Raw genomic sequence first — 15341 nt, 5'->3', positions numbered from 1 at the left:
TTGTTATGATTCTTTAAAGGGTCCAAGCAAGAGTGGTAAAAAGGTGATTTATGTAAGTATTTAATTTCATGGTACTTGCAGGTTGGGTTAACCTCTGAGCCAATTCGTAAGCAAAGCAACACTTTTTCTTCGTCACTATAATTTTCAATTAATGTAATGTCTTTAGGAAACATTCCATACACACCTTTATGCCAAGCTTCATTAATAAGAACATCAATAGAACACTGAGACTCCACTGGTAAATGCCACACTTCAAGAGCTCATTGTTAACTAAGTTGAGTAAACAGATGATGGTCGAAGGGGAAGACAATGCACAGACTTGTACAGGCTCATCTGTGAGCTTGTACAGACTTTCAGATGCTGTCACCTAGCCTGATGAAACTGTCTGCAGAGGATTGGGTGAAACTGTCTGCAGAGGATTGATTTAACAAGTAATCTTTTATTTTAATTTTATGTGTTATTCTTGTGTGTAAATTATTTAATTGATCTATTTTATTCCATTAGTTCTGATATTGCAGATCTTAAGAAACATATTTTTGACTCTTCATGTTGAATTTTTTTCCCCATTCCATAAGTTTCCATTCAATCTCAAAGTACTGAAGTTTGATATCATGAAGATCTATCAAGTGTGTAATTTACAGATTTTTATCTGGTCCCATAACAAAGATTTTGCTGGCCAAAGAATGAAAAAATTCAAAATCCTTTTTTTTAATAGTGTTTGTTTTATGTGTAAGCTTCTCACCATTGATAATCTATAAAAAGTAACAGTAATGTGTAATGTAATAGCAAAAAAATATTAAGGCTGAGAAACTGCTCCTTTAGAGGAATACTGTTAAAAAAATTGAGGTTTTTCGTTTGTGACCAGTAGCTTTGAGATATTAAAAATTAATGAATACATTATGCTAGGTGACCACAGTTTTAATTTATAGTCCAGTGTGTGCTGAATTAAATGCTTCTTGTTTGAAAGGTCTGGGGCAACTCATTACAAAATAATTTAAAAAATCCTATAACACATGTTAATGCAAAAAGCCACTTACAGTGTGAAACAAAAATGGCCACAGTTTCCAATTGATAAAAAATAAAAAGAAATTAAAAATTTTTGAGCCGACTGAACATTAGGGAAGTCGCACAGTAAATATCAAGTTTTTGAGATGGTCAAGCAACCAATTATTTTTTTCCTAGAGCGCTTGGGATGGAATGACCCCGTAAGGTGCCATTCAGTAAACCTTTTTGTTCATGCCCCAAGAATTGTTGTATTGTTTTGGGTCTAATAATTTTAGTATCAATTTCTTTTGTGTGCTTGGAGACCAGCACTTAGATTTAATACTCTCCTGAAAATCATTCCACGACTTAGTGCTCTGAATGGGTGTTGCCCCTTCTGCTGAATTTCTCACTAAGTAATCTAGTGTGAAGTCTACCTTTTTCAAGTCATTCCTCTTATTAGGTAGTGAACATCAGAATACACCTAAGAAATACATTAGTTGAACAAACCCCCCTCCTCCAACCATCACCCCCAGCTTGCGGTTTAAATTTGGGAAATATGTTTTCACAAATTCATACTATTTCCTAGCTGTAAATCTTCAAAAAATTCTTTCAGTACTGCCAGACTTTCTAGAAATTTTCTAATTTCTAGAGCTCATTTAGTTTCCTCTAACACATCCCAAATCTTTTCAGATTCATTTTTGTGATCAGTACTGCTTTCCACAAAAATGGTTTTGCTCTAGTGGATTACACCCCACATTCAACGAACATTTGCAAGCTTTCCTCTAAGCCAGTTAAGGTAGACTGAGGACTCGACTGTTTCATGTTGCAAGACTCTACGTGCTCTTTCATATTTGAAATATCAGTTTGTACTGTATGAAAATGTGTATTTCCATCTGTGAAATAATGACAAAACTCATTACAAGCAATATTGTGTACTCATGATGGTAAGTTCTCCTCTAGTATGTTAACTTTATATTCTAAGTAATCATTCTGTTATTTTGTTTTGACAATTTAGACACAAAGTCAGATTTAATTTTGTCTCCCTGTTTTTAAGGGTCTTGTCTTCTAATACTTCACTGTTATCATCTAGTAACTTTTTGAAATTTTGTACTTATTCTTTTTTATTATTACTCCTGTAATTTATGACATTCCTCCTGTGATCTCAGTCACAGATGTGTAATCATGTGCAACACAAGAAGTAGGAGAAGTAATTGGTCACTTCTCACAGGAATAAGGTGAGAAGTTATGTTGTGTGAGATGTGTTGGCCATTGCTAGCAACCACGGTGCCAATATCTGCTCGGTGGCTACGGCTGCAATGAATATTGTACTGGGCATGTTCAACATGTAGTATCATAGTCGACGGATGTGCTGAGATGGTAGATGTTTAGTCCATCAGCAGTAAATAAGTCAGGCTGTCTTCTCTGTCACACTCACCAAATTTCTTCTAAATCGTAGTTGTGTTATATCTGTGTTGCACATCTGTAATGCACCCACGCTGTTGTTATTCGTGGCTGGCAGTTTTCTACCCTCTATTGAAGTATTTTGTTCACGAATGATGTTATTGTGAACTTTTCAATAATAATTCCTCAGTATCCTTCATTAATTGTCAAAATATTTAGCCATTGTAATGCGTCAAGTAATGCAACTTTGTTAATTCTCAGTTGCCACAGGCAACAAATGTTATCTCCTCAATATTTCTTGAAAATTGGTGTTCTTTCTTGCAAAACTTGGAATATTTCCAGCATAACAGTTTCATCTCCCCTCATGGTTACCAAGTAAAGTGTAAAATCTGAGAAATGGCTGTGGTAAAAGCTGTGGGTATGCATTACATAGCTTGAGTATTCCTTGAACACCATTTTAGATTGTTGTCTGTTACCTCATACATCTCTTCTTGATGAATTATTGTCTTGCTAATTCATTCTATCGGTCTGGATTCTTCAGGCCATGGCCATGCTCAAACATCCAATTCTTTTAGACTTTGTTCCATCTTGCAGGGAAGATAGCATTCTCTGCTCTGAGCCACAAAATGACTTAAAATGAACTCTCACTTCAACTCTTCTATAGTTTGAAGTGCATTACTTCTTATTAACAGTGGCTCAAATAGGCTATGTGGTAACAGACACCAGTCATTAGAACACTTCAGACTTACAAAGGCTGTACAGACAATCAGTGGTACAGTAAAAACTAATTCATTTGGCATAATGATGAAACTTGTGTTTTCGGTAAGGTAGTATGTGACAACTTCAAGTGGAGGCATCATAACATGTGCGCCCATCTGATAGGTCCTGTGTGTTCACTGCCATTGTCTGTGCCAAAACAGAGCAGCGCAGAGAGTCTGTAATTTCGCATTAGACATTATTTGTGCCTATTTCATCTATTGTGATCATCGTTTGCTCGGCTGATTCTTCATAGTCGACCAGGATACTTGCTAAAACATTCTGATACACTACAAATTGTAGCGGGGAATGTTAGTGTTAAACATAAAAGTGTTCGTGTACTTCAGACTTCAGTTGCTGCCCATGTACCTGTCTATGTGTCTGTCTTGAAACTGAATGTCAGAGTGCCGTGGCACATTTACCTTCATCTAAGAGTAGCATTTAATAGATTTGAACATCCCATCTATCTAGATGTGGAATTGAATTTGTGTGGGTTATTTATACATCTCTGAGAAATCTTATCTTTCATACTGTACCATCCATGTCCATCTGATTTTGTTGTGGCGTGATGTAGCAGACTAACACAGAGTTCAATGATTTGACAGTCCTTCAATGCAACATGACATATTGGTTTATATTGTAAATGTTTTGAAAATGTGAACAGCAACTCCTGCATCAATATATATTTGAGTCCCACATACATCTTTTCCTCCTGACAACACCACCCAGCATACTTGAGTAGGATTATGCCCAGCCATGTATGACAGGGAATGCAGAAAACCTCTTTGTATAATGTCATATACACAGTGTACTTGACTGCAATTTCACATGACACATTAACCAGAAAATGTGTCCTGGATATGTTTTGATTAGCAACTTGTTTGTCTTACATGCTTGATTGAACACTGTAGACTATTTGTAGACTCTCATAAAAACTGTATGAAGAGAGAGTCCCCATAACATGTCCAGTGTCTCCTTGACTGTGTTCTGCAGCACTTGTATTTTCTGATTTCAGTGTGCAGGGTCTTCACAATCCTCAAAGCCAGAGATAATATTCAGTGCTGTGATTGTAATCATTTGTGTATAGTAGCGTACATAAATGGTGGTAGAAAATGCAAGCACATGTGACTCTCTTGGGGTTGCAATGATTGCACATGATTTGTGTGCAACAGTTCTTTAATTAAGTAGTGAATCTTAAGGTACCAAATCTTGTTTAGTACATTTTCTATGTATCCATAACATTAGTTTAATAATCATATCCGTTGTTCTGAATTATCCCTATTTTCCTAGTAGACAATTCTTAAAATCTTTATTGAAATTTTCATTTTTTTGTGTTTTTTTTTTCTTTTGAGATAAATTCTGGTCTGGTGTTCTGAGAATTGTACACTGCAAGAGAATGTATGTTAACAAATTGAGTACTACTTTGATTCTGTAAAAGATTAATGATGATGATGTTTGGTTTGTTGGGCGTTCAACTGCGCGGTCGTCATTGCCCGTACAAAGTCCCAATTTTTACACAGTCCAGTTTTTTACACAATCCATTGTAGCCACTGTCACAAATGATGATGATGATGATGATGATGATGATACCAGTACCACAAACACCCAGTCCCCGGAAAGAGAAAAATCCCCAACCCCACCGGGAATCAAACCCGGGAACCCGTGTAAAACATTAATGAAAATGAGCCAGTAAAACGTGTAAATTCCTCTCGGCATTGTTTTGTGATTAATTATATTTTCAGCAATAGAAAGGAATACTGGTATGTAATTTATTACAATTTATTTAATACTGGCTGTGTAATTAGAAGTAAATCTTGTATCACACAATGCACTGTATGCTTATTCATTCATTTCAGTACTTGCTCCAGATGAACAATTGCCACCTTGAAAAAGCCATAATGGTTTCCACTAAGGTTAGCCCACAAGATACACACTACAATGCAAGACTCAAGTCTTCTGTAGCATCTGCTTCCCCATCAACATCACTTTGTTCACAACAGTCTAAATGCAGTAGCTGTAGCTATGCTGCAAGTTTCTACAAAAGTGTTATAAGTAACGGTATTTTATACAATGACTCAAGAGGTCTGCATGATTCTTCTGTATTACACAGTTCTGTAAAGAAGTTTGGTGAAACTATGTGGTTTGAGTATTTAAATACTGCCATTGAGGTAAGTGCTTTTGTATATAGCTTTATTTTGTGATTTAGAAAAAATAATTTCTGTATTTCTGCATAGTGGCCAGACATTAATGTCACCAGCATTGCTCAGAAGAGAAGGTTGTTACATATTTTGCTTGTACACCTTCTTCATTTGTGAATTATTTTCAACATTCTACAAGTACTACTAGGACATTTATGCATATGATATTGAACAATGATGTAGTTGTTAATCCTTGTAAAGTTTGGCTGTATTATTGTCCTTGGTGCACAGTGAACTACATTGCAAGATCTGATTTAGGTGTGCAGTTTATAATTAAAAGGGTAACATGAAACTTTTCTCAAACAAGTGAAAATATTGGTCTGGACTAGGTGTTCATTCCAGGTACCTGTATGGTATGGACAGATCTTCTCCAATTGTACCGTATAAGTAGGGCCTTAGGATTGATTCAAAATGTCAGCTTACTACAAAGACCTATCCATTCATTTCCAACAAATTCCTGAATTGGAAATGCACTGTTTACAAAACGTGATTCTAGTTCAGGTCTGCACTCTTTAGTAACTTGTAGCAAATATTTGTATCAGTATACACTTAGCATCAAATGCTGTCTCGAGACTATCTGCTTAGGTCGTTAGCAAGTACTCTAACATTTTATTAGAGTTTAACATAAATTGTGTATGTTGGCCTCTTTGCTCATGGACCACTGAACCCAGTAAAACGAAAATATAAGTATCTTAATCCATGATTTTTATTTGCCTTGTGCATCGTATTGCAGGTTTATCAAATTGTTAATGGGTGTGGTGTAAAGTCATGCACCAATTTTTACTTAATTTTGAGGTTGTATAAGTGCTATTATGTACTATAAAAAATACATGGAAGTCACAGGTTGTGAGCTGACTACTTTCTGTAACTGTCCATTCCAATTTATACATCATTCTTAATCAAGATTTGGATTAACATGTCATACATAGGTGTGGAGTCATCTATCTTATCCGTAAAACAATTTATATGACTGGATGCTAGCTTTTACAAGGATGGTCAGTAATCACTTACTTAGTAGTAAACAAACTGTGAAATGAGCAACACGTGCTAGTGAAAAGTATGAACATTTAAAACTTAAGGTCTTTGTGTACCTAGGGGATAAAAACATAGCGGTGCTGGCAAGCACAAATAGTTCTTCTCGTGTGTAATCATAAAATTTGTCGTTTTGTTGTACTCTGAAGCAAAATATTTGTGAAATAATATTTGTGAATAATAAAAAAACCAAAAATACAATTATGTGTAGTGGTTCCTCATCCTTGTTACTGGCCTCTTCAGAGTGAAATTTCAGATTCGACAATAACATTATTTAACTAGAAAAAACTCATTGCAAATTATCTTAAAATAAAGTACTTACTAAACAATCTAAAATTTTCAAATTCATTTGCCAGAGACTGCAGAGAGAGAGAAAGAGAGAGAGAGAGAGAGAGAGAGAGAGAGAGAGTGTGTGTGTGTGTGTGTGTGTGTGTGTGTGTGTGTGTGAAGGCCATGTTGGTCGAAAGCTTATTTGTGACAGTCTTTCTGTTGTGCCTAAATAGAGACAGGAAAATTGTGTATCAAGAATGAAACAAAAACATAATATGAAATCTTTGATTTTTTAGTAACATAATGCAAAATGACTTAACTAACATAAGTATAAAAAGACGACTGGGAAACCTGATGCTTCTGTGACCTAATGAACAAATAATAAATCATTTACAATAAACAACAAAGGGTGATCCCTCTGATTGTATGACAACAACACCAAGGTAATCAAGTTCAGTTAAATTTAATGAACAAATTGTAAAAATAACTTAAAACAATATCAAATGAACAAATAAGCACAATAATAAGAGACTGTTGTTTGAAACAGTAACACAAATAAACAATTTACAAGACAGATACCAAATAATAATACAGGGTGTACATAAAGTCTGGGAACACTTTCAATTATGAAAGTTTTCTTTTAACAAACATTTGATATGTGAACCATGAGTGACCCGGCAGAAGTCAATATGGTAATCAAATTCTTGCCATACCTGTCACAGCATGACATCGTCGACTGTGGCAGTCGCTTCTCGTATTCTCTCCCAGTGCTTTGCTACATCACATGGTAAAGGCAGTACATAAACCAGATGTGTCCCCACAGGAAAATGTCACACGGAGCGAGATCTGGTGATTGGGGAGGCCATTTCATAAAATAGCTGTCCTCTTCTGTAGCACAGCTGATCCATTGATGTGGCAGCTCCGTGCTCGGGTACCCACGAACTTCATGATGAAAATAGAATGGAATTTATTGTGCCAGTGGTAAATAGCCTTCCTTGTTGGTAGCTTCTTACTGTACTTGGTTCTAAAGATCTTTGAACAGTGGTAGCCCACCTCTTTTCATCGAACTCCGACAGACAGAAAGCTCGCTCTGCACCTGAACTGGCCATGTTTACGACTAGCACTGACTATCAGCAAACTTACCAAACTATGTTGTGGCCGTATACACAAAAAAAAAAAAAAAAAATGAAGAAGAAGAAGAAGTCGGGGTTTCTCTTCAAAGTAACATGTGTATGATATCTGTACAGTGTTTGGTTCTAACACTACAAATAATTGAAAGAGTTCCTGGACTTTATGCACACCATGTAGTTTAATTGAAGAAAACAATCCTAGGTGAAATTACAGGATAGCTGGTCAAGCGCTTCTAGGCGCTATAGTCTGCAACCGCACGAGCGCTATGGTCGAGGTTCAAATCCTGCCTCGGGCAGGGATGTTTGTGATGTCCTTACGTTAGTTAGGTTTAAGTAGTTCTAAATTCTAGGGGACTGATGACCTCGGAAGCTAAATCCCATAGTGTTCAGAGCAATTTTGAAATTAGAAGATGACAGTTTGTGGCAGCAGAAAAATAAATCTTATTAACTTTGAGGTATTGTTTATCCACCTATTGAATTGATCAGTAAATGGTAGATATTATTGTTTTTGTGGTCGCCCATGATGTGAATTAATTGTGATTTGGACTTGCTGATCAAATCCAAATAAATGTGCTTCTGTCCTTCTTAGTGGACTTCATTTCCTTGGCAGTGTCTTAAGTGCTGGAAGGTGAGAGAGAGATGGAATCTGTGACCAAGAAAATTAAAGCTTCTTTATACATTGAAGATAGCTCCCCTAAGATATGTTTAACACAATCATATTACAATTGTTTGAGTTATAGATGTCTTGTCTCATTAGACTGCACAACAAAAATACATTTTGACAAAGCAAAATGTCAGATTGAGAAATAATATCAGAATGACAGTTTAAACACACATTTGTTTTTGCTCATATATTGTCTCTATGGTTATTGTGAGCACCATTCTTTAATGGTCGCAACATATCTCAAAGTTTGACTTCTAAGAACTAATGGTCCACACCAGGTGGAGACACTGAACTTGTCATCCCATCTTGCAGATATGCTGGGCCCATATACCCCGTATTTCCTGCAAATATTAATAAACTATTTCTCCCACAATTCGCTGTCTGAAACTTAAGTATTTATTTTTTAATGAAACATCTCAATCATATTTCATATATTAGAACAGAGACTGTACCTCATCATTTTCCCTAAAATGATGTGTTATATCTCAACATTTCCACTCCACGTCACACAGTGTGTTGGATATTGCCATGAAACATGATAAGCTGAAGTGGCTGTGTGTGTTTTGCCACATAACTTCGGGTGTGAAACAGCAGTATAGAGTCATGCTGAGTATCACAATATTAAGCAGTGTGAAAGTCACTACTGGGCCTGTTATGTTAAATAAACGATTGGGCTGGTGGAATCCATAATACATGTGGCAGCTCTATCTAATGACTTGTTGCTGCTCATGTGTCATCAGCTATTTTAAGGACTGGAACACTTCATTCTTGCTAGTATCTGGAAAAAGTGATGAGACAGGATGTGTACTGAAAGATAAGCTAATTTTTGTAGTGGGTGACAGGAATGGTTTGATAGCAACATTTCAAATTTCTTTCATTTGTGCTGAGAACAGAAATTCATGTCCCAGAGTATTGCAAAAGGATGCTTTGAATAGAAGTCTACTACTATTCAGTGTTACTATGTACTTGAGCAGAGTGGAATTCCGATTAGAAAACACAAGTGAAACCAGAACGACATAGGGGTTGGTATATATGTACTTGATACTTATGAAGTGGAACTGAAGTTTGGTTAATTCAACTATCAATCTGGGACCATTCAAGTTTGTTGTGTAAGAGACAAACTGTCTTCAGTATGTTCCAAGAAGAAATGGAATCTACATAAGGTGCTGAATTGTGCCACTCAAGTGTAAGTAAAGATACTACACTGTATCAATGTCTACTTGGAGGCCAGGTGTGTGGAGCAGTGCGGGATTGTGTTTCTTGGGTGGTGGTTTAACAATAGGTGTTTTGGTTCACGAAGAGTGGGATCTTATTTCTGCAGACCTTTCCTAACAACACGTTAGTCTTAACCATGATACTGGCTATTACAATCTGCACTTGTGTGCTAATGCAGATTTTCAAATTTCATAAATTTTAATGTAACTTCACCACACCAGACAACCTAGACAATTATGTATTGATAATGTCTCTACGTAGTGAAATTATGCAAACATGTGACAAAACCATTTAGTTGTAGATGCAGGTAATGAAATATAGAGGAATAAAGAAGAGTGAAACGGGGATGAAGAGGCCACGAGGCGAAAACACAGAGCAGAATCATCAGTTAATTGAAATAGATAGTTTCGTCTCCCGTGTAAGATAAAAATTGTTTTTAATCCCTAGACTGTAAATTGATGGGGTAACAGAATGTAAATTATACCAAAATCTGTTCTAAGCATTTCTGAGATTTGCTGGATCCACTACAGTAAATGCTATAAATCTTTATACTTGGTCAAGCGATCAAACTGAGCTATAATCTTCTGATCTGTAATTCAACGTTGACAGGCAATGTGAAATACAGTATCTGTAATGGTCTTGTGTAGGGTCATGTAAATTTCTTAGTTCTGCCCAATTTCATGGCAGTTTGTCATAACATCCCATGATCTCCTAATGGGTATATCAGCATCCTAGCATCCTTTCAACTATGGAGCTGTCCCCATGTTCAGCTGCACTGTTCTGCTGAATTCTCTTCGAAATAAATGTTGATCTTTTAGACAGGTACTTCACTTTGCTGGAATTCATTTCAGGTGACAGCTTATAAGTCTTGAAACCTGAATGGATTTTTTGGTGATAAACAACCTCAAAGGGAATCGACACTGTGGTTTCATGTATTCTGATGTTGTATGACGAAATCACGTATGGTAATAGACAATCCCAGTCTGAGGGGAAGCTAATCATGTTATAAGATAAGATTCTAGGTACTGTTTTATGAATGTGTTCAACCTCGCCATTACTCTTAGAATGAAATGACGTACCTCTTAACTTCTTTATTTTAAACAGTCAAGATAACTGTATGATAAGATTGGCCGTAACGTTTGTCCCTCAGTGTGCTATAATGGCCTCTGGACTTCTAGATTGTAGTGCAAAATAAGTTACCAGTGCTCTCACAACCATCTCAGCGGCCATGTCTGCAGTGGGTCTCACAATAAGATGATGAGAGAAACGGTCAGCGACAGATAAAATGTATGTTACTTTTTAGTGTTAAGGCAAATGGTCCTGCAATATAGAGTGCTAAGACTTTGAAAGGTCCAGCTACCTCAGATATAGTTTCAAGAAGTACATTTGGTTTTTTTTTTCTTGCACTCTCTGCAAAAAGACAATTTTGAACATAATATCCTAATTTATTTATTTATTTATTTTCGTTTTATTTTGACCACGAATAATGGCCTGTCCTGTGTGCCTGCATGGCACTTTCCCCATTACGATGTACCTGTATACACTCATGACTTTGTCGCAGTATATACTTGCCAGTAGTCTCGGGATTCTTGTGCCTTCTTTAATTCCTCAGTAAGCACATCATCTACTTGCAGGATCTTAATTTTTGCACTCAAGGCACCTTGATTCTGATTTAACTTTGCAGGCTTAAGTCTGGTTATGTAGCCATACTCACAGAGTTTTAAGGCCAATCTAACAAGTCCACTGCTGGGATCCTTTAAACTCAAAAGGCACTGCAAAGCAGCACGATCGGCAATTACTGTGAACTGTCATGCGTATAGGTAACATTGACAGTAATGGGTGCCAAAAACAAGAATCAGAAGTTCATTTTGTGTGGTGGTGTAATTTTGCACAGCTGCTACAGCTGACGTGAAGCATAACCAATTGGTTTTTCTTCACCATTTTGTATCTGACTCAAAATACAACCAGCGGAGACATTGCTAGCATCACACAACAAGATTAAAGGTAGAGCAAAATGCCAATAACCCAAGACAGGTGCACTTGTTAAAAATGTCTTTCAGTTTTAACATGGCTCTCCTGCTACCCATTGTCCAGACAGGAGCAACTCCCTTCATTAGTAATTTTGGAAGCCATTTTGTGGTGACAGGATAGTTCTCCACAAAACGGCGATAGTAATTTATTAACCTAAGAAATCAGTTGCAATTCTTTAATGTTCCTTGATGCTGGAAAATCATTCAGTGCATTTTTTAATTGTGGAGCCGGTCTTAACCATCTGCTAAAATTATATGGCCTGGATAGTGCAATCATGATACTGCAAAATTGCAGTTTTTAATTTCAAATTTAGATTAGCATCACTAAAATGGGTTAGTACGTTTTTTAGTTACTTTGCATGTTCTCTCACTTAATTTGAAAAGACAGCTGTGTTATCCAGGTATACTAGTCACATGGTTGGCTTTAAACCTAAAAGTAAATCAGCAAAATGTTAAAATGTTGTGGATGCGGAGAGGTGGATGTTTGGTGGGGAGGGGGGGTGAAGGGCTTTCTTTGATATTCACAATGCCCACAGGGTACAACAAAAGCTGTCTTTTTCTCCATATTTAACAGATACACGAATCTGATAGTAGTTGGAGCATGGTGAAGAACTTGCATTTGACAAGGTGATTGAAAATATCATCAATCCTTGCAAAAAATGCTGCAAGATTTTCCTTTGTAACAGGTTTTGTTGGGGACTGCCACTGTAACGAGCGTACATAAACACGGTGTATACGACCCGGGACAACCGGGAGATCCAGTTAAGACTTGGGAATTTTGTCATCTGGGAGAAAACCGGGAAAACTTGGGTTTTTTTTAGAATTCCTGGTATTTTTCATTGTTTTCAGTTAATTTTTTGTAATTTTGACTAGTAAAAACCGATACTCTAATGAACGATATTACGGTACCCCACTACTTTATAATAATACTTCAACAATAAAAGATAAACGAGAGGAAAAAAAAAATCACTTAATTTGCAGAGGAAATGCGCCATATACAATGACGACACACAGTGCTTGTGCAAGTGGTTGCCAAATGCAAAATGTGTCAAAGGCTTTAGGAAGACTATGCAATGTTTCATAACAACAAATTGCCTCCAATGAGCGTGAAGTCACAACTATTTACATTAGATTCATTTTAGCAGCTACGAGTGGGCTCGTGCACATGTGCAGTTGAGTTGCTTTTGCGTAGTAGATTCTCCTGAGTCTGGCTACAGGAATGTGGATGTTAGCTGTGCAAGCAGTCTCATGAAGCAGCTAGATGCTACCAGGAAAAGGGGGTGCCAAATTCATATTCTTGAGGAAAAAAAAAACTTGAATCACAAAGTGCCTAGCATGCAGCGCATGTTTGTCTATTGATAATTCATATGATTTTGAAACGCATCCCTATTGGATTTTGAACATTTTTGAACACATTTTAAGTTGATTTCTGACTGAATCATAAGTTGATTTTAGAATGCATGCATAGTGTATGTGATGTCTCATCGCATCTAGAAATAAACTTCCCGTAGACGGGACAAGGCTATACGAGCTGAGTGGACTAAAGCCAAACAGATGAATGCCAATTGCTGTCTGATTATGTGGTTGATTGGGTTTGTGAATGATCAGTGTTGTTATAATTACTAGCGAAATCCATAGATTCAGACTACCAGAGTGGAAATAAACAACTGTCAGGAATAACAGGTGAGAAGGATCATGTATTATCTTCTCTGTGTATCCAAGGAAATGAAATTTTGACAGAAAATTTTTGGCCATATCGCTACACTAGTAAGGACCAGTAGCACAGTTCTCGTCTAGCAGCCACTTAAGTTCTTTTCTGGAAGTAACATGGAAAACTTGTAGCACAAAAACGTAAAACGCCTAACCAGAAAATAATTGCGGGTAATCTAACCTGTGATTCTGGCAGTGTTAGTGAAGTTAATCAGCGAACAAATTTTGACAATGGCACAAATAGCTACAGAATTGGTGGTGACAAGATTGTTTGTGGAACGAGGAAGGAGAAGAAATGGGGACAAATTATGGGAGAATAAGACGATTCCAAATTTATATAAAAATTTTGTAATACTACTTTTCAGTCTCATGCTTGAGAAACTGGTGCATATGAATCAAAGTGAAACTATTTCCAAACATTAAGTTTTTTGTTTGTAGTAGGCGTAATAGGCATTTGATATTGGTACTTCGTGAATTATATTCTGTAGTGTTATGAAAATGGCCATTGGTGCCAAAACAGTCTTGTTTATTTGATGTGTGTTACAAAACTGCTGACATATTAGAAAGGCCTATTTTGTTTTATCTAGCAGACAGCGACAAAATAGATGTAATCAGATCGAGAAACCACACCAGTCTTGGGTATTATTTGTGTTAACAGCTTTTTCAGTATTAGATAATGACATTTTGATTTTTCATGTAGCAAAATGTTTCACGAACTTTTATGAGGTAATACCGTAGATCCTTTCCCAGAAAGGAAAGCACACCATGTAAGCTGTAGTGAGATAAGAGAGAAACAAATGCTAATAGCAAAGGATTGAAGAAATACATAATTTCTTGATTATCTCTTGTCCTTATTGGTTTTATGTATCCTATATTTAATTTTATGTCACACAAAACAGCAAGTTACTAGCCAATAGGCAATAAAGAGTTCAGATTTTCTGAAGAGTTCTTGTTCTCTTGATTACAAAAAATCCCATCCGCTATTAATTGTGAGATTTTGTTTTTTTGAAAAGGGGCAGGCTGTCAAACTGGTTGACTGGGAACAGGTGAGGCCCCACAGGACATTTCAATTTCCACTGTCCTGAATATAGTTTGATGGCATCCATTACAAAATATACACATTTCAATTCCACAGAGCGAAATACAGTGATATGCGTTAGAAGAATGATTTATCAAGAGGCGTGGCACTGCACTTTGGCGTACTTAAGACCAAATAATATGTCTTACATTTCCTCCAACACACATGTTTTATGTTTCAGACTTTTCAGAAAGATGTGCACTACAAGATGAACATATTTTTGAAAATTCGATTTTTTTTAGTATTGATCTATTCCGCAAATATCGTAGGTCTGGGGCTGATGCGCAGAGCAGTCAGAGTAGAGTTGTAGTGGGTAGTCTCCATGTGATCTGTGTCTACATTTAGTGATTTTGCTGTTTCCCCTTCACGTACTCTCACGTCGAATCAAAACAAAATAGATGTCTGTGCACGGGAGCTATCAAGTGAATTGAAATACATTCATATAATTATGGAAGGCTAAAATATGGCATTAGTTTGAGATTTTATTTTATTTCTACCATTCTGATAGCCAAGCATTAATCGCCTTGTGGAACAATGAAGTTATTTTTGTCTGTTTACTAAAGAAATTTGGCTTTTATTAACCTTTTCTGCAGTGGCAGTCAATGTATTTGAAACGAAATGTTTAATTCCACAGTGCTCCCTAGTTTCAACTGTTGCCTGCATTTCACCTCCTTTTTCTCCCCCCTAGCACATATGGCATTATGCTATAATTAAGAACCATATATGATATAATACAATACTGGCGCTCCAAGAAAATTTACATCGCAAAAACCACACTGAAAAGCTTAATGTCAAGTTGAGGTCTACTTCATTGGGAATCTGGACATACGAGTGTGCACTTTAAATGTGCACATTTTAATATGGTTCACGAAA

General features: G+C 36.5%; 1 protein-coding gene across 1 annotated transcript in view; it reads left to right on the top strand.

Annotated features, from left to right (window-relative positions):
* Positions 1 to 4883: 4883 nt before the first annotated feature.
* LOC126302897 (uncharacterized) overlaps positions 4884 to 15341 on the top strand; it is an 84491-nt gene continuing 74033 nt past the window's right edge. The window contains exon 1 of the mRNA XM_049991752.1: positions 4884 to 5309. Within this exon, the coding sequence (XP_049847709.1) occupies positions 4968 to 5309 (342 nt within the window). The 5' untranslated portion in view covers positions 4884 to 4967. The remainder of the gene's footprint in view (positions 5310 to 15341) is intronic.

Source organism: Schistocerca gregaria, unplaced genomic scaffold, assembly GCF_023897955.1.
Source record: "Schistocerca gregaria isolate iqSchGreg1 unplaced genomic scaffold, iqSchGreg1.2 ptg000180l, whole genome shotgun sequence".
NCBI classification, from domain to species: domain Eukaryota; kingdom Metazoa; phylum Arthropoda; class Insecta; order Orthoptera; family Acrididae; genus Schistocerca; species Schistocerca gregaria.
The sequence above is the reverse complement of the archived record's forward strand: the minus strand, read 5'-3'. Positions and strand labels throughout refer to the sequence as shown.